The following is an 18,455-nucleotide window of genomic DNA, read 5'->3' on the forward strand; positions in this document are numbered from 1 at the left end:
TAGCAAATAACTGTCTGTAAGCTGGAGGAGGGAGGAGAATCAAGTGCAAGTTTTGCAGGCAACAATGCTGACAGCAGTTCCCAAAATACAATTCCTTAAGTTAGAAAATGAACTATGTCCCCAGCAGCGAGTCAATCATTGGCAACTACATGGAAACAGTCAGAAAAAGAAACTTTTCTGCTCTCTTATCCAAGCAACAGGTTTTGGTTCTCCCCTGAATTTATCCCTGTGCTGACATGTTCTGCCCATCAGCCCACTGCAAGTGGAAATTGTCATCAGAGAAAGTGCCAGAAGCTGGATGTGCTCTGAGAGAAGGATAACACATCAGACTGTGAGTATTGGAGCTGGGAATGAGGGGGGAAACAGCCTGACAATGCTGAGTTATTTAATAAGCTGAGGACAGAAGGATAACAAGATCATAGTCCTAAAGCCTTTCACAGCTTCACAGCAAAAAGGTTTGGCTGAGAATTCCCCATTTTCAGGATTTTGCTGCTGGGAGCTGCTGTTGTTTCAATCTGGACAATGAATTCTCAGCTTGTGCAAGTTTCAGTGTCTGAATTTCAGTCCCTTGATTACAGGTTGATTAGCAGGTTCACTAGCAGCAGATTAACTTCTTTATTTCCCATACTGCCCAACATGTTCAGCTGCTGATCCAAGAGATGAAGAGACTTGTGATCTTTGCCACCTGTTGATGAAAACCACCAGCTCCCTTTATCCCTGCACAACTCCTGATTCCACGGGACAGTTACAATGGGGTAAGGTTATATGTGTGACAGATGAGGCTACAAGAACATTTCCCATCAGTGGAGACAATTTTTGTCCTTTCCCATGCCTTGTCCCTGGAAGTGTTTAAAGGCCAGGCTGGATGGGGCTTGGAGCCACCTGGTGCAGTGGAAGGTGCCCCTGCCCATGGCAGGGGTGGGACAAGATGAGCTGTAAGATCCTGAGCAACCTCCCAACCCAACCCATTCCACACTTCCCTGTTCAGTTCTGTGTGTGCCCCTCAGACAGCAGAGCTGCTCCTGCTGTGCTGTGTCCCCACCGTGTCCCCAGGGCAGCTCCTTGTGCCTCCTTGGCAGCACCAGGGGAGGAGTGCTTGGGGTGCAGATCCAGCTGGGAACACAGCCCCTGCAATCCCTCCACCAGAGGAATGAAATACACTGAGAGCTCACCACGTTTGGGGCTGGGGGAGTCAGCACAAACTTGAGAAGCTTTTAATGATCTACATAATCCCCTCACATTAATTAATATCACTCAGAATTATGGTGAAAAAGCAACAAACTTCACAATGATGACATTCCCTAAACTGGCTGCAGTAACTGTTTCTGGGAACTCAGACCTTTAAACTTGTGCCAGAAGAGGAAAGCAAGTACTTGTTTAAAACAACAAAACAATCCAGGAATTCCTTCTGCAAGAGAAAAACAAAGAGTGCTGCAACCCCAGAGCAGAGGCAGCCAACAGGAGCTGAGCTGACAGTGTCACCTGGCCCTGAGACACTGAACATCCCAGCTGTGACCATCACTAGTGCAAAGCTTACCAGGATGGAATATTTTGGAACTGTTTGTGTTCAGCACAGGACTTCAGGTGTCAATGCACAGCACTGAGTGGGTTGTCACCATGACAGGGAACAATCTGCAGCTCTTGGGAGCTGCATCCTTGCATTAAAAATCTGCTGCAGGAACTGGTGCAGGAATTTCCTGCCACTGAGAGAGGAAACCAATGTCCTGCCTCTGCCAGCATCCCTCTCATTTGCAATGGAACCAACACAATTTGACATTTTCAATAACTTTAAGCAGACCTGTTACAGCTTTCCCAAAAGCTGGTTTATAGTTTGAAGCAGAAAATTTTCCAGGGTAGAAAATCCCTGGGGGAAAAAAAATTAACTCAGCAAAACTCTGAGTATTTTGGAAATTGTCTTTTGCAACTAAAAAATAAAGTAGAATCAAAACCTGGTGGTGATAAAGAAGGTTCAGCTGCTGAACCAGATAAGCCCAAGGAGTGATGTTTGCCTGCCAGTGCAGCCTTCCACTGCCACCTTGTGGGAGCAGGAGATGCCTGAGCAGCTCCAAGGAACAGGATCACAGATCAGCCCCAACCCAATTACACAAAATAACACCGAATATTAATAATGTATCAAAGATTTCCATTTCCTACTGAGCTCACATTGCAGTTTCTTAGCCCGTGGCTTTGGTTCAATTTCCAGTGTCCACTGTTCTCAGGGTCAGAAGATGAATTAATTCTGCACAAAAACTTTTCAAACAGAAATGCCAGGGAGGTTACCTAGCTTCTTTGGCTCCTCCACCTTTCACATCCCCAGGTCAGTACCGTGGAGCACAGAATTTAACAGAGTAGCTGATTTAGTGCTGAATTAGCCCTCAGCTGCAGTGACACACAGGATCTCTACAAATACTCTGGCTACATCCTTGGCTTTAATGGCCACTTTGGGCACAGAGAAGTAGCTGAATTTGTCCAAGTTAGTAAAGCCAAGCCCCTGAACATCCAGGCAGTGGCACTAAGATGGCACTGGGATGGCACTGGGGCCAGAGGGTGCTGTTATTGCTGTTAGACCGAGGCTGAAGCACGAGCAGCAGGGCAGTGGTTCCTGTTAGTAAGCCAAGAGGAATTGCACACACACTCGGCATGGATGGGGCTGGGGAAAGGCAATTTTACCTTCTGCTTGCTCCACGCTGCCAAGCTGCAGTACTTTTACAATGCTTAGCTCAAGTGCTCCCTGCTTCCTTTCCTTGACCATTCCTGAAGGATCCTGGATGGATTCTGCTTTTGTTCGCAGCCCAACCCACGGCCTGGGCTCCCCTGCCCAGAGCAAATGCCAAAATATCCATCCCCCCTTCCCCTGAGGCCTGGGAGGGTGAAGCCCTGGAGGCTGAGCATGCAGCACACACCTGCTCACCGCCCCCAAAGGAAACTGCACTGACCCTGGCCCACACCTCGACCTTATCCAAATTAAAATGCAGCCTGCTTTCTGATCCAGCAGGAGCAATCTCGCCTCTTCCCAACATGGACAATCCCATGGCCAGCAGAATTCCTGCCCTCCCACGTCATCTGCACCAGCAGCCTTTGAAAAAAGGGACAACTTTATCTGAAAGTGATTAACTGCACAGCCAGTGGCAGGGAAATGCTGTCACAGCAGGTGCCTGATGATTGTTCAGTTCTTCACAGGAGAGAGAAACCTCTTAACTTCTTGTTGTCCACTGTGTAGTGTGGACAGGAATCCTTCCCTTGCCTTGGAGCAGCTCCTTGCAGGAGCATCCCAGTGCTCTGCTTCCCCAGGGACCTTTCCCAGGAGATTAACAACACTCAGCTTTACATCAGTCAGTGATAAGGATTATAGGGTCAAATGCTATTAAAGAATGGCAGCAGTGAGCTACTGCTCACAGCCTTTTCTGCCAGTTCCTCCCAAGCAACATTTAAATACCCCTTGAATGCAAATCTCACTGTTTCACTTTCACAGAGATCAGGGGCATTTATCCCATTTCCCAGACCATAAGGGTTAAGGGACATATATCAGGTTACACATCCAGGCTCTTCCTGGAGGAGACACACTCAGAATGCCCACAGAACAAGAACCACAAGGTAAAAGGACTTGCCAAAATGTGTTCATCTAACAGTACTGGTGGAGGAGGATTCAGTTATTAATATATAAATAATATATGCTACTATAATTAGCAGCTGGATCCTCAGAATGAAAAATAAATTCCTCTTGGGCATGAAGCAGGAAACAGAAGTGTTTGTCAAACAGTTACCTGGCATGTCAGTGAATTTCCTTCAGCTGAAAAGCATTTCTAGGGAAGACTTTAGAGGGCAAGAAGACATGGGCTGAGCAGAGCTGCCAGCCCCAAAGCTGCCCAGAAAACAAGTCCTCCTCACTCCTAGTCTGGATTTATCATGGAATCATGGAATGGTTTGGGTTTGAAGGGACCTTAAAGATCATCCAGTTCCACCCCCTGCTATGAGCAGGGACACCTTCCATTAGACCAGGCTGCTCCAAGCCCTGTCCAACCTGGCCTTGGACACCTCCAGGGATTGGACAGTTATGTGAGAAACTGGTCAGAATAAATTAAAAAGTAAGGAGAGAGATGAGTTTCCTGTCTCTGAGAGTGTCTGATGACAGGTGCTGGAACCACCCTGCTGGAACCTTCCTGAGGAAGAGGAAGAACACACACAATGGCACAATTCAGTTGTATAAACACAGTGGTGGGGGGGGGTAAAAAAAAATTTTAAATCCTAATTCTTGCTGAACCAGAAAAGGTTTTAAATTCAAGAGTCCTTTTAAACTGGCCACAGACCACAGACTTGCCTTTCAGAAGTTCTCAAGCAAAGTGTGTCTCACCCCATGCTGTGGCTGCATGACCACCTTTCCAGCTGTTCTGGGAACTAAAACTTCCACAGACTATGAAAAGCTTCAGCCAGATCTCCCAGACTTTCCTACCAGCACAGATATCTCATGGCTCAAGTGCCATTCCATTATGGCAGGATCTCCTGCATCCACCCCTACCTGAGCCCAGGGGACAGAGCTCTGTGCAGCCCTGACTTGTGACAGCAGGGATACTCTGGCAGGATTCCTGTGACCAGAGCCCTCCACTGACCCTGCACAGACAGTGAAGCCACTGTCACCTTGGATGAACATGGAAAATCCAGCACTGGGCTCCAACCAACAGGACTCCTCATTCCCCACCACCCATGGGCACCCAGCAGAAATGAGGAAGCTTCTAGCTCTGCCCCAGGAAGAACAGGGTCTGTGTGAGGTACTGAAGTCACAATATCCACACAGCTGAAATCCACCCACACAGCAGAGCCTGGGCAGTTTGAGTTCAGTGGATGAACACACTGACAACAGAAGACAATTTGCTTCTGGCAGGAGATGATCCAAACAGCCAGACCACGCTCTTCATCAGCACCTCCAAAATTCCCAGCAAAAACCCAAAGGAAGCTGCCTGGCACAAGCAGTGGCTGTGGGAGATGGCCCATTTCCAGCTCACAGCACAGCACACTGCAGGGCTGCAGAGGAGCATCAGGAGGCTGGGATGTGCAGGACACACTGAACACACCTGGCAGCACCTCTGGAACATCTGGCCCCAGCCCTGAGCGGGCACTGTCCGGCTGGCACCGTGTGCCACAAACAGATCTCTGCTCCACTGCCCCTCTGCTGGTTCTTTCCTTGGAATTTACACAATTTCCCAGCATTTACTGGAGCATTTCCTGAGCAATGCAGCTGGAAAACAAAGAACAGGTGAAGCACCATGGGTCAAACGCTGTGCTGGGGCAGGGTAAGGCCTGCTGGCCACCAGAGGATGCAAACCAGCACAACAGAGCACTCTGCCAGTCGTTCATGCCCAGCCCTACACAGCCACGTCTGCTTTCACCTTCTGGCCTCACACAGATAATTTTCAGGCCACAAGTTCAGAGAAGTCCCTGTGATCTAATATTAGATGATCAGCCTGTTTATGTTTTTGTTGCTAAGAGCAAGCTGGCGCTTCGGAAACACTGAAGCAGCCCAAACACTCCTGCAACAGCTGCCACTGGGAACTGAAATCCACACAGCACTGCCCTGACAACTGTTTGCCTTTTTATTTTACTGGAATTGGTCTCCTTCCCTAATAAGCTTTTCCCATTTAGGTGACTTCTCCTGTCTCCCTGTGTCCATGTTTCCTACTTCCAATGTGCAGATAGCTCCCAGTCATTTTTCCCACTGTAAGGACATACATTCATCAGTAAGATTTCCTCCCCAATGAGCACAATACATCATTTCTGGACTTTTTTTCCTCTCAGTAGTTTCAAAGCATCAGTTAAAGGTGAGAAAAAATTCCTAGTGTTTTCTCTTTACATGACCATAATTCACATGAGATGGTTCTCTAATAAAAATGCAGGAGACAAACAGATCTTCTGTATTATTTATAGAAATAGATTTGACAATAAATGCCAATGCAGTAATATCAATGCATGCTTTTTTGGGCATCTACAAATAACTATCCCTGTCCAGCTCTCTATCTGCAGACAGTGCCACAAGTCTGGGGGGACTTTGAGAAGCCCACTCCTGCAGGGAAAATCTGCTTCTGCAACTTGATTCTGGGCTTGTTAAAATGGAGAGACCCTTGTGAAGGGTCTGAAGTGAGGACTGAGAGCACAGTGCTCACTCTGTCCTCTTGCACAACCTCACTGGGCACTGGCAGCATCTTCTGGCAGCTCATCTCAGTCCAACTGCAAATGACCCCAAGCCAAGTGACCTCCAGCAATGCAGCAGAAGCACACAGAGACACTTCCAGGGCTAACCCAAGTGTTTTCACAACAAAGTTACCCTCCAGTGGCTGGTGCAAACTATCCCTGCACACAAAGCTGATAAATGTGGCTCCTCCAGAACGTTTTAATACTTTCCAAGTGCTCCCTGTGCTAGCTCTGGGAAAAAAAAATAAAAAATCCCAAAGAGCATAAAGTATTTTCCAACAGCACAGCCCACCTTGCTTGGATGTACTGCAGCTGAAGCTGAGCAGCAGCTCAGCCCAACCACCTTTAGTGGCTGATAATTCCCATTATTGCTTTTGCCATCCTTCAGCCTCAGGACATTTAAGATGTGTCACAGCACTGTCTGCACTCAGCAAGGGTTGTATTTCAATAAATCACCATGACAATGTGGAAGAATCCAAGCACTCTGTAGATACTCTGCATGAACTCAATGCTGGTTAGAAACACCCAGTAATAAATAATAGTTATTTATTACTATTTGCTTTCACTGATGCCATCAGAGGAGACAGATTTTGGAAAAGTTAACCTGTTTGCAGGAGGAATATACAGATCAGTTCATATTCTGTAATTAATGTAGTTAAAAGTTCCTTTGGAAAGAGATGTCTCCCCAGGTTTGTATTTCCCCAGTCTTAAAATAACACCATGTGATAAGAAAGACATTCCAGCAGCTGGAGTCAGTCATTCCCACTGCTGCTACTGCTGGGATGGCCTCAGCTGCACAGGGCAGTCTCCTGCTCTGGCCTCTCCAGTCCAAGCCATACCTGCTGCAGTCCAGCTCCTACTGTGTCACACACTTACACGCCCCAGCAATGTTTATTTTCTCCCACTCAGCTGCAAAGAGAATCTGGGGGACCTGTGCAGCACAGATATCTCCATCAGGGCATAAGTAAATACAGCTGAGCTGAATCAGAGGACAGATTTTATCTGAATGTATCTCAGTACAATGGTCTTTTTAGGGTGGGATTCATTTTACAGAACCCACTGGGAGTGGCTGCTCTGCTGTGTGTCCCTGCAAACACACTGGGATGGGGCTGAGATTAGGAGCTGAGATTAGTACTGAAGGAAAAGGCTGAGATGCTGAAGAGACAAGCAGAAAATTCTGAAACTCAACTTAACCTACAAGCCTGTGATGATTCAGTTCAAAACCTTCAGACAGGGTAGGGACAGCAGCCTGGGAACTTCACGGGACACCTAAAAACCAGTTCTTAAACCCCCACCATCACCACCACGTGAGAGCTGCCCACGGAGGGGGCCACTGGAGCCCACTCCTCACTGACCTTCTGCGCTCCCTGGGCTCCTCAGCAGAGAGCTCCTTCCCCAGGGCGGAGGCAGCCCCGGCATTCGCGGTGCCGTTGGCAGCGCCGAGCACAGCACGGTTTGTGATTACACCTAGAGGGGTGCTGCCACAGCTGCCCTCTGCGCTTTTCTCTACAGCAGAATCACTTTGTTGCCTGAAAGGGGCTCTGAAATAGAGAAGACATATGGAAAGCAAAGCAAGTGAGCTCCAGTGCTGATCGAGCCCAACCTCCTCGACGGAGGAGCGTGGACAGTTCATCCTCCTCGCTTTACAATCGTGTTTGTAGAGAACAGCCACAGTAAAATGAATTTTACAAAACTTGGGAGAAGAATGAGCAGGAGGAATTAATAGCCTTCACATCCCTGTTAGCAGCAAAAATGATCAGAAAAATGTACCTGGTGAATAAGCAGAAGGAAGGGACTCCAAGAGCTTATACACTGAGCACCCGAGGGCAGCCTGAGCACGTGCTGTGTCACAGGGACAGAGGGCACAAGGGACTGTCACCTGCCTGCCAGTTCCACCCACCACTGGAACTGTCCAACACCACCATCCTGGGACTGCTTATCATCCTGGGATTGCTCATCAGCACCTCCCATGTGGAAGCACACCTCCAATCCCTAATCCACTCCACAACTTCCAACCCAAACGCCGATTTTTGGAGCGTTACATCCGCCGGGAGCCGTTACCTGGTGCTGTGGTGGGCTGAAGCAGGAGTGCTCACACCGAGAGATGGGGGACAGCAAGAGACAGCTTGCCACGGGGTGCCCAGGGAGGTAGATGAGCCAATGGCAGTGGGTGAGGTAGCTAGAGATGGACTGCAACTGGCTGAAATGTAGGGACTGCTCAGGTCACTACTTCTACCAAATGAAGCACTGTAAAACATCACAAAATCACGTCCTTCAGAGCACAGTAAATATTCAACAGCACATCCCACAGCCAGGCTGGCAGCTGGGAAGGGAGCAGGTACCACATGGCAGCAAAATGTGTGCAAGGAGATCAGAAAGCGGCAGAGCTGTCGCTGGCTGCCCACACAGGCCAGGGCCAGCAGAGCCCTGCTTAGCTAAGCCCAGCTCAGCTCCAGCGAGAGCACAAGGGCGTGGGGGGGAGGTGGGGAGGATCAGGGAAGGCACAAACCCTGCTGCAGTGAAAGCAGGGCACATGGAACACCCTGTGCCCTGGGGAAAGGCAGGTGCAAGGATGAGGATGCTTAAAGCAGGAGAGGAGAGAGTGACATAACCTGGTCTGGCTGCATCACCCCTGAGAATGTCCAGCACTTCCAGTTTTAAGAATTAATTTCCAGGGGCTTTTGGTTTTGGCAGAGACAAATCAGTTTGGGCTTTAATTCTCTTTAAGACACATTTGGCATAAACATACAGAAAATAGCTAGCACAGATATCCAAAAATATTCAAGAATGAGCAAGGAAAATAATATTTTGCCAGTTTAAAGCAAGCCTTGAAAACCAATCTTACTGAAAAGCTGTGTTGTGTTCATATTTTGGAGAAGACAGAGGGGGAAAGAAGAAGGGCTCTTATACAAGGATGGACCTTTCACTTTTTCAAAGAAAATCCAGCCTAAGGGGAGAGAAAATCCACTCCAGTGGGAAAAGCTGCATATCTGTGAAAACAGACTTGATGAAATCTGGCAGAATCTCCTTTTTGCACATGGCCAAGCCCTGCACACAAGCTGCTCACTGCACAGAGCAATCCAGTGGCTCCTAGGGCCCTGACACACCTTTCCCAGTACCTGGAATGCCTGATTGCTACTGGTCAGACTGGACTGTCTGAAGGGTCAAAGGCTGGCTCTCACCTTCTGCATCCTAGTGGCCCCCAGAGCAGGGCACATGGACCAAAGTGGGTGCACAGGAATAAAAGCTGACCTAGAGGAAAGAAGCAGGCCAGGACAGAACTGCAGGTTTTAGGGAATGCCAGGGAAAACAGAATGAAACTGGAAATCAGCTCTTGAGTAAGAATCCAGAGAGGCTGAAATAGCACTGGGAAGGGGCAGGAGCACAGCCAAGGACAGGAGGCCAGAGAAAGGATCCAGTCCTGTTCACCCAGACACCAGTTTACACCAGTTTACACCAGTTTTACACGAGCAGCTGGTCCCTAGGGAGCCAAAGGGGACAGCAGAGCATCCTGAAAGGCCCCCACAGGGGGAACCTCCCATTTGGGCTCCTTGGTTGATGGCAGCCTGCCATGTCCAGGTCACACAGGAACAAGCAAGTCACTGTCACCAGGTAGCAACCTCTGTTGGACCCTAAACAGAGCTTTCTCTGGAATGCCTGGAGCATGCAGGAGCAGGAAGTCCTGATGGAAGCAAGTCCCTTCCCTTCCTCTCTGCTCCAGAGGGAAAAGCCAAGCCCTGGAGATGGGCTGGGAGAAGGGTGGGAGTGGGAAGAGGAAGCTGGCTGGGGTGGGCATGTGGAGCAAGTGGCTGTGAAGTCACGTAAATGAGTGTTCTGAGGAGAGGATGGCAGTGGAGCCTCTGTTTGGGGAAGGAAGAAGAGGATCAGCAGGGGAAAAGGCAGTGGCAGCCCTGGGGGAACAGAGATGATGTGGCACCATCCTGGGAGAGCCCAAGGCAGAGAGGCTGGGGCACAAGAATGGCTGCAAGAGAGAGAAGGAACTTGGTCAGGAAGGGAGGATGCAAGAGGGATATCAAGAAAACCCTGACAAGGATTGTCTTTCAGAAAGGAAAGGCAATGGGTGAAGAGGATGAAGCAGCACCAGGTGCCTGGGAAAGCAGTGATTCAAGAGGGAAGGAGGAGGAATGGAGGAACAGAGCACAGGGATGGCATTGTGCCAGCTCAGGGGTTGAGAAATGTGGTGCTGGGGCACCAGGAATGAACTCCTGCTCCCAGGGGAGCCAAGGCACTGGCAGCTCTGCAGGAATCCCCCTCCCAGCCTGTCCCCCTGCATGGGTGGCACTGCACAGTGTGAGAAGCACTCCAAGGCATTTACTCCATTGTTCACATTTGATCTGAACAGGACTAGAAAATTGCAATATAAAGGTTAGCAAGGGAATCCTGTTAATTAACAGCTGTGTCCATAGCAGTCTGTGAAAGGGAGGGCTCTGAAATTATGTTGAAGAATTCAACCTTAGAAATAAAAAAAGGCACCGACACACTGCTCCTCATTCTCTAACATTATCACCATAACAGAACCATCAGGGAATGAGCAATGAAATGTAAAGCACCATTTCAAAGCCATAAAAAGAAATACTTCTGACTTTAAAGAAATATTTTGAAGGCATTAAAAACTTTAACTTAAGAACCTTCACACTCCTAAAAAGCATCCACATGTGGTATAAAAAAGGTTTGCAAAAAGCACATTACTATTTTTTTTTAAACATACTGCCATGGGGTATTGCAAAGATCAAACCAGGATCTGGGTACAGAAGTTGGCCACAGTGATTAAGAACAGTGTTAACAGTATTAAGGACAATGGTTAAATATAACCCCTGGCTCCTAAATTCCTGGTTCCTGGAAGCAAGGAGAGCGTGGGAGGTAGAAGACTGCTCTGAAGTTATCCTGGTTTTTGCAACTTCTTCAAAACCAGCTGCTGTCAGAAACAGAGTCTGGGCTGCAGGGACTGTTGTCCTGGCTCACTGCAATGGCTTTTATGTGACCAGAACCAGCAAGGAGGTGTTTGCATAAATGTGAAATGAAGGAGAAACTGTGGCTGAAGGATTTCATTCTGGTGTGAGCCCTTCCTGGGAGGCAGCACTTCTGGCTGATGTCAAAGGCAGGATGCTGAACTAATCCAACCTGCTCTGCCAGTTCTCCTCCACATCCTTTCATTCACAGTCAAAGTGACCTGGATTTTTGAAGGCCAGTACGCTCTAAAATGGACACCAGGATATTAGAGCAGGGTTCTGTAGATTTCTGGGCCAGTGGTACACACAGAGAAAGCAGGACAGCTGCCAGTACCATGACAGAAGAGCATTAACATCTGCTCCAACATTTGTAACATTGCTGCAAGTTATTTTGTTCCCTTTTCTTAAAAAACCAAACAGACAAAACAAAAACAAACCCCACAACAACAGCAGCTTTTCCCCCATCTTAAGATGATCTGCTGCTGTTGTTCATTCACTTAAAGAACATAACTAGGGTTAGATGGGATACTGGGAAGGAATTGTGCCCTGTGAGGGTGGGGAGCTCCTGGCACAGGGTGCCCAGAGAAGCTGGGGCTGCCCCTGGATCCCTGCAAGTGTCCAAGGCCAGGTTTGTGGAAGGTGTCCCTGCAGGGACAGGGGGTGGAAGGAGATGGGATTTAAGGTCCCTTCCATCTGTGATCTTTATGGAGATTAGTCAAATGCAGAGGCAAAGGGGAGCTGGGATGTACACAGTCATCCCCTCACTGACATCCACATGGCATGTCATATCTCTCATCCAAGCATGTCATATTCCCTCAAATTCTTCCTCTCTAAGAAGCTTTCACCTTTTGGAGTTGTGTTCAGAGTTTTGCTAATACTTGGAAATGACAAAACATTTATGTCTAACCAGGTTCCTTTCCTGATCTTAGGGGAAGATGTACAAGGCTGGAGAAATCAAAAGTTCAATACAATCGTATTCAATTTCTCTGTGCTCTCCTACAGAAAACTCTGTGGGATAAAGATCTAATTGAGCATGGTTTTACTGTTTGTATATGAAGTGCAAATCCATTGATCTCTCCTTTAAAATCACATTTATTCCTACCTGACAAAGCTACTCTCTGTACCTGCTTGTGAACCCATCATTCTCTTACCAATTCAGCCAGAATTCAGCCTTTGTGACAAGAACTCAGTATCAGTGACATCCCACTGCAGCCTAAACCTTCCCCACTTTCTGCACACTTCAACCAAGGAAATACAGTACAACAGTGTGACTGCAACACTAAATCTGGTGCAGGATTAGCTGGGATAAACCAGCAATTTTATAAGATTGCCTGGGGGTGACTGGGCTGTCCCTCAGTTCAGGGAGCAGCACAGGTGTGCCAGCTGTAAGGGGTGAAAGTTTTCCAATGTTAGCAGCTGCAGCTTGTCAGACCAGCTTCAGAGACAGACAAGCTATGGAGGCTGGGCTGTCATCACATCCCAGGATAGCTGTGAAGTCACTGGAATGGATCAGCAGAGCACAAGGCTTCTGCTTGAAGGGGCTGCTTCACCTTTTGTGGAGATGGATCTGTACGTGCTCAGCAACTGGCCACACACATCCCTGAGCACCACTTACCTCTACAGCACAAACACTGCAACAACCTGCCTCTTCCCAGGTATCTCAAGCAATTGTTCCATCTTCAGGACAGTTGTTTAGTTTAGTGTCTAGAATCTGGTGAAACTCAATCAAAACCCTGAAGTTGCTGCTTAAGCAGAAGCACAATGGCTTTGCAGTGTGACATGTTGATTACAGGCTGTTTTGATGGTCTCCAGTATCAGCTGAAATAAAGGTGAAGTGCTGGCACTGCTGATGCTCCTGCTCACATGAAAAGCCAGCACTGCATTGTCTGCCTCACCAGAGCAGGGCACTGTCTCAGCTCACTCAGAGCTGTCAGCTCCTACCTCAAGGACACCAAGGGTCTGCCTCCCAGGAGGCTCCAGGACACTGCAGTAACAGGAGTTTTGCCTGGAATTGCCTTCCTGCTTCTACCTAAACCACTACACTCCTTTACCAACCTCTACAACTTGAGACTGTACACTGCTCACACTGTGAACAAACTGCTTCCTTCCTTCCTTACTGCCTCACAAAACAGCAGTGGAAGCATGAGTGTTACTCCTTAGCAAGTGCTGTACATCATGCACAAGATCTGATGATACCACAAACATGGACTAATATAAACCAAAATTAGAGATAAGCTATAACTTATTCACCAAGAGCTATCTGAACAACACTTTTGGACTCTTTATAATATTAATCTGTTTTTATGATCAATTTTGGTTTTATTTTCTAACCATAACACCAGCATTAAACAGAGAAAACATCACATTTGAATTATGGGAACAAGAGTACTTAAACTCGGTGCAGAAATTTGCAAATTAATAAAAATTATAGCCTTTAAAAACACTATTTAGCATGACAAGTATGAAAAATCTTAACCTTTCTTTCCTGCTGTCGGCAGAAGAGGGTCCCAAGGCCAGTTACAAGATGCAGGAGGCAACAAGCAGGAGGCTGAGGTCTGGGAGACATGTCAGGAGTGGTTCTGACTGCCTGAGAAGCCATGGAAGGCAGAGCTGGACATACCTTTTCAAGTAGGTGGATACATAGGTAGTGGGTGCACCAGAGTGGGGAGCTTCGTTTCCCTTTGGCTCATCTCTCCAGGGCTGCCGGGTGTAGGAGCCACTCCTCACCAGGTTCACTGCAGATTCTCTAAAGCAGGACAGACACAGCCTTTGCTTAGAAAAACCTCTGGGGGCTGCTTTGGGTTCCTTTACAGTTGCACAGCACAGATCCTTCCCTTACTTTATGTGCTACATTGTTCAGGTGACACAGCTCAGAGAAACACCTGCTCTGGCCTTAACATCAACTCCTGCTCCTGCCAGCCCAATTCAGAACCACAGATGATGAAATGTTTTGCATTATGAGGAACAAGATCCTTTTCAGTCAGAAAACTTGCAAATGAAATTCAGCTTGTCCATAAAAGTAATTTAACATATTAAATAGTGTTATATAATATTCTCACTGCTGTTTGTATCAAACAACAAGGTCAGAGTGGGCAGATATTGGAACTGCAGGGAAGCTTTTATTCTTCAAGGTATCCAGGTAAGGAGAAAAGGAATTCAGCACAGCAAAGCCTTTCACAAAATCATTTGGCTTGGAAAAGTCCTCTAAGATCATCAAGTCCAACAATTAACACAGCACAGCAGGTCCACCACAAAATCATGAAGCAGAAAACGACAAACAAAATATTTACAGTATCTAAAGCTACTTGACAAGTCATCAAGAAATTCCTGGCAGTCCTGTTTACCCTGGTTATCTGAAAACAGGGCTCTTTCCCTAATGCTAATGCACACTCTGGCAGTGTATCCTGCTCTCTGCTGATGCTGGACAGGACCTGGAGCTTGTAATGCAGCACTAATCCATTCCCCCATCACCCTGCCATTAATTCTCATTTCCAGTTGTCATGCCCAGACTGATGCTCTCTCAGGACACCTGTGCACTCCAGAAAGGAAAACACAGATGTTTTGAAAGGAAAGAATATTGGGAAAAAATCTGTACTACACAGCATGTCTGGGCACCATCTGTTCCTGAAGGCCAGTTCTCCTCAGCCAGTCCCCACTCCACCCAGAAAAGGACACTTGTCAGCACCTATTTAATTGTTATTATTTAATTGTTATTATTTAATTGTTATTATTTAATTTATTATTTAATTTAATTGTGCCATTCAACAGCAGCCTCTGCCAAACCTTCTTGAGCAGATCAACAGACACAAATTGTCTGCAAAACTCTGGACCTCAGAGACTGCCTGAGAATGAACAAGAACACAGCAGGGAGGTTCTAGCAAAAGATTAGCAAAGAATCTCAAGCTGTGCTCAAATTCTCTCAGGGTGTCATCTGCCACAGCTCCTGCCCAGCAATTACAGTTCACAGCTACTGCCCTGCATGTGCCTGTCCTCCTCTCTTGGGAAAGTAGGTGGAAATAAGGCTAAGGTCAAATTTTACTCCTTCTAGTACAAACTGAATCACAGAATGGCCAGGGTTGGAAGGGACCTTAAAGCTCATCCTGTCCTCCTACCTGCCCTGGCAGGGACATCTTCCACTTTCCCAGGCTGCTTCAAGCCCCATCCAACCTGGCCTTGGTTGGACACTTGCAGGGATGGGGCAGCCACAGCTGCTCTGGGACCCTGAGCCAGGGCCTCCCCACCCTCACAGACAAGAATTCCTTCCCATTATCCCATCTATCCCTGCCCTCTGCCAGTGGGAAGCCATTCCCCCTTGTCCTGGCACTCCTGGCCCTTTCCCAAAGTCCCTCTCCAGCTCTCTGGGAGCCCCTTTAAGCACTGGAAGGCACCTGAAGACACTGCTTGTAGAGCAGCTCCTCAAATCCCTCTGGAAATCCTGGATATATACACACCATTTCCACCATGGTTCCATCCAGGGGCATCTGCACACACTGACTGTAAAAACAGCCCTGCAATGAAACACTTCCTACATGGGAAAGTTCACAAGCTCAACTGAACCTCAAACAACAGAGGTGTGAACAAAGGGACTGAAGGTGACTGCTGAGCAAGTGACACGTAGAAGTACAGGTGGCAGCTACAAAATGAGGCACTTGCATATTAAAAGGAGAGAGGATCCATAAATCTGGTTGGATGGAGCCTGTGACTATTTGAGTACAGGGGTGGAGGAACCAGTCTGCTGACTCCTGCTCACCTAAATAAAAACCAACGTAGCAGAACTTTTATAGACAGAGCTGGCTCTTGATGTTGTAAATGCCTGTGCACTTGAGACTGCTGAGAAAATGTACAAAGCATGACTGCAGAAAAATTCTATTCCAGAAGTACTATTGACAGGATGGAAGCTGAGCATTAACTTCAGCCAAGCTCACCTGTTTTCTTTTTCTTCTATATCACTCGTACTGCTCAGTCTTCTGGGGACTATGGTGGCAAGATAACTCTTGTTATCTCTGTCCTGGTGAAGCAAAAGAGGAACTTCAGCTACATATCTCTTACCCTTCCAGCACATTCAGTGGTAAATAAATTCATCTTCAAATTTCTTCAACTAAGAAAGCATTCTCCTACCAGCTGGTTTAAGGCAACTTCTTGGGCAACATATAGCACAGCATAGAAATATCAGTTCTGAAAGGGATTTCCTGATGACCATGGTAGTGAATAAAAGCATGCTCTAACCTAGAGAATAACTTGTCAATCACAGAATCAGAGAATGGTTTGGGTTGAAAGGGATCTTTAGTCCACTAGACCAGAGTTCCATCCAAGGTGACCTTGATCACCTCCAGGGATGAGGCATCTACCCAGGGGCAGAAAAGTTACAGTTACTGAATAGGTGTGATTGGATTTACAAATGCAGCCAGAGGATAGAGGAGAAATCTATATCAACGATGGGGAAGGAGGATCTCCACTGCAGGTATGTGCTGCTGTCTGGATTGGACATTTTCTGGTAAAGAACACGCTTGTGCCAGACTGAGAGCCCCTGTTCAGTGGCAGCCTGGTCCAAACTGAGCAGGAATTAGGCCAAAGGGGCACCAAACTCCAGTTCTGGAGAAACAACTGATAGGAGGGAAATATTTTTTAAAAGAAAAAGAAAGTAAGAATGAAAGAGACCCATATTTATTATGGATAAAAACCCCAGCAATCACTCAAAAAGAAAGGGGTTTACACCTGTGGGGTGAAGTGGATACACTAAAACATCCTTGCTGAAAGCCAAACCTTTTCCTTGTTGTCCAACAGCGCAGATATCCGAGGGCTGGACGAGGAGCGATAGATAGAAGAAGTTTTATCCCTCTGTGCCTCACGAGTGGCAGCAACTTCACTCAACATGTTGTGGCTGCCAGTCTTCCTCAGGCCCAGCCTCCAGGACGAAGGTGATTCATCCTTCTGCTCATCTGACTTGCTGAGCCAACTGAACTGTGGAGGAGAAACAGTTTGGAACAGCTTGGAAAAAGGAACAGCACTGCAAGGCACACTCTAAGTTCAGAAAGTGTTTCAGAAAGCCCCAGTTTTTACTGGACTAGACTTGTATGACAGAATGACTTATTTCCTGTTTCACTTTAATTACAGGACAGAGCTCAAGGTGAACTCACAGGGATGCAAACTACTGTAGTGCCTCATCCCCAAGGACAGAGGATGAAAGGGATCTTCTGTCACTGTGCAGGTCTTTGCCTACACAATGCCCTCCTCCAGCTTTGAGGAAAGAATATAAGGAACAATAAAGCATTTATTATCACTCATTTATTTATTATCACTCATTTAGGAAGGGGGAATTATTCATAAAAAGGCAGAAAAGCAGAAACAAGGACTCAGGTCTTACAGAACTAGCTGCAAAACAAACCCCTCACACCAGTGGAGTCCAGGAGAAGCCATCGAGATCACCATGGAGCTGTAGCCAACAACACTGTAAAGGAAGAGACTGAGGAAACCTGGATTGTTGAGCATGGAAAAGAGAAGGCAAAGACAGGATTTAGCTGCTCTGCTACTTGGGAGTGGGTTTACAGAGCACATGGAACCAGATTTGTCTACAGTGAAAGGAGAACAGACAAGTCTCCACTTGGGAAATCCCAGCTGATATGGAGACACAACTCCTGGCAGAAGCAAAGCTGCACTGGGACAGGGAGCAAGGGAGTAGAGCATCTCCATCCTCAGAGACCTTTCAGTAGGACAAAGCAACATGACATGAGCTTAATTCTGCTTTGAGCAGGGTGTTGGACTTCAGCCTCACAGAGTCCCCCCCTTCCATGGGCAGGTAACTGTGCATACCACAGAATTGTGCTTTATGGAACATGAGGCATTTCTGAGCTGCATAAATTAGTCCTTGTATAACTTATACAACTTATACAACTGCTTAAATGTGCAACTGCTTAAATGTATGACCCTAGCTACAGTTATCAAGGCTTCCAAAAGGCTTCCCACTGCCATTCAAGAATGGAGCCTGAGCATCACAAGAGCCACTTGAAGAGGGCTAAGCACCCAGTTGTACAGGAAATAAAGCAAACAAATTATTAGGAATTATTGGAAAGGTACAGGATACAAAACACACAACCACTGTGGCTCTGTGTCACTGCAGGGTACAATTACACCTTTGGTAGCACACACAGCTCAGCTCCAGGGCTCAGCAGCAGCTGACAAGAAGGGAAGAGCTCAGGGAAAGGCAGGAAGAATGAGTAGAGCAAGAGAGGTTTTGCATGAGGAGATATTCAGTATATCAGTATTCTCCAGGCTGAGATGTGACCAAGTACATGAAACCCTCAG

General features: G+C 47.2%; 1 protein-coding gene across 10 annotated transcripts in view; it reads right to left on the reverse strand.

Moving 5' to 3' along the window:
- The window catches only part of PPP1R12B (protein phosphatase 1 regulatory subunit 12B), a 126,173-nt gene that overhangs the window by 55,245 nt on the left and 52,473 nt on the right, over nt 1-18,455 (reverse strand). For 7 of the 10 annotated variants that reach the window (XM_058855767.1, XM_058855769.1, XM_058855766.1 and 4 more), the window contains exons 10-14: nt 16,917-17,114; nt 16,079-16,161; nt 13,774-13,899; nt 8,245-8,430; nt 7,539-7,724 (exon numbers count right to left, since the gene is read on the reverse strand). In XM_058855767.1, the coding sequence (XP_058711750.1) occupies nt 7,539-7,724; nt 8,245-8,430; nt 13,774-13,899; nt 16,079-16,161; nt 16,917-17,114 (779 nt within the window). The remainder of the gene's footprint in view (nt 1-7,538; nt 7,725-8,244; nt 8,431-13,773; nt 13,900-16,078; nt 16,162-16,916; nt 17,115-18,455) is intronic. The other 3 variants (XM_058855773.1, XM_058855774.1, XM_058855775.1) reach the window with 3 other exon arrangements.

Source organism: Poecile atricapillus, chromosome 23 (assembly GCF_030490865.1).
Source record: "Poecile atricapillus isolate bPoeAtr1 chromosome 23, bPoeAtr1.hap1, whole genome shotgun sequence".
Taxonomy (NCBI): Eukaryota; Metazoa; Chordata; class Aves; order Passeriformes; family Paridae; genus Poecile; species Poecile atricapillus.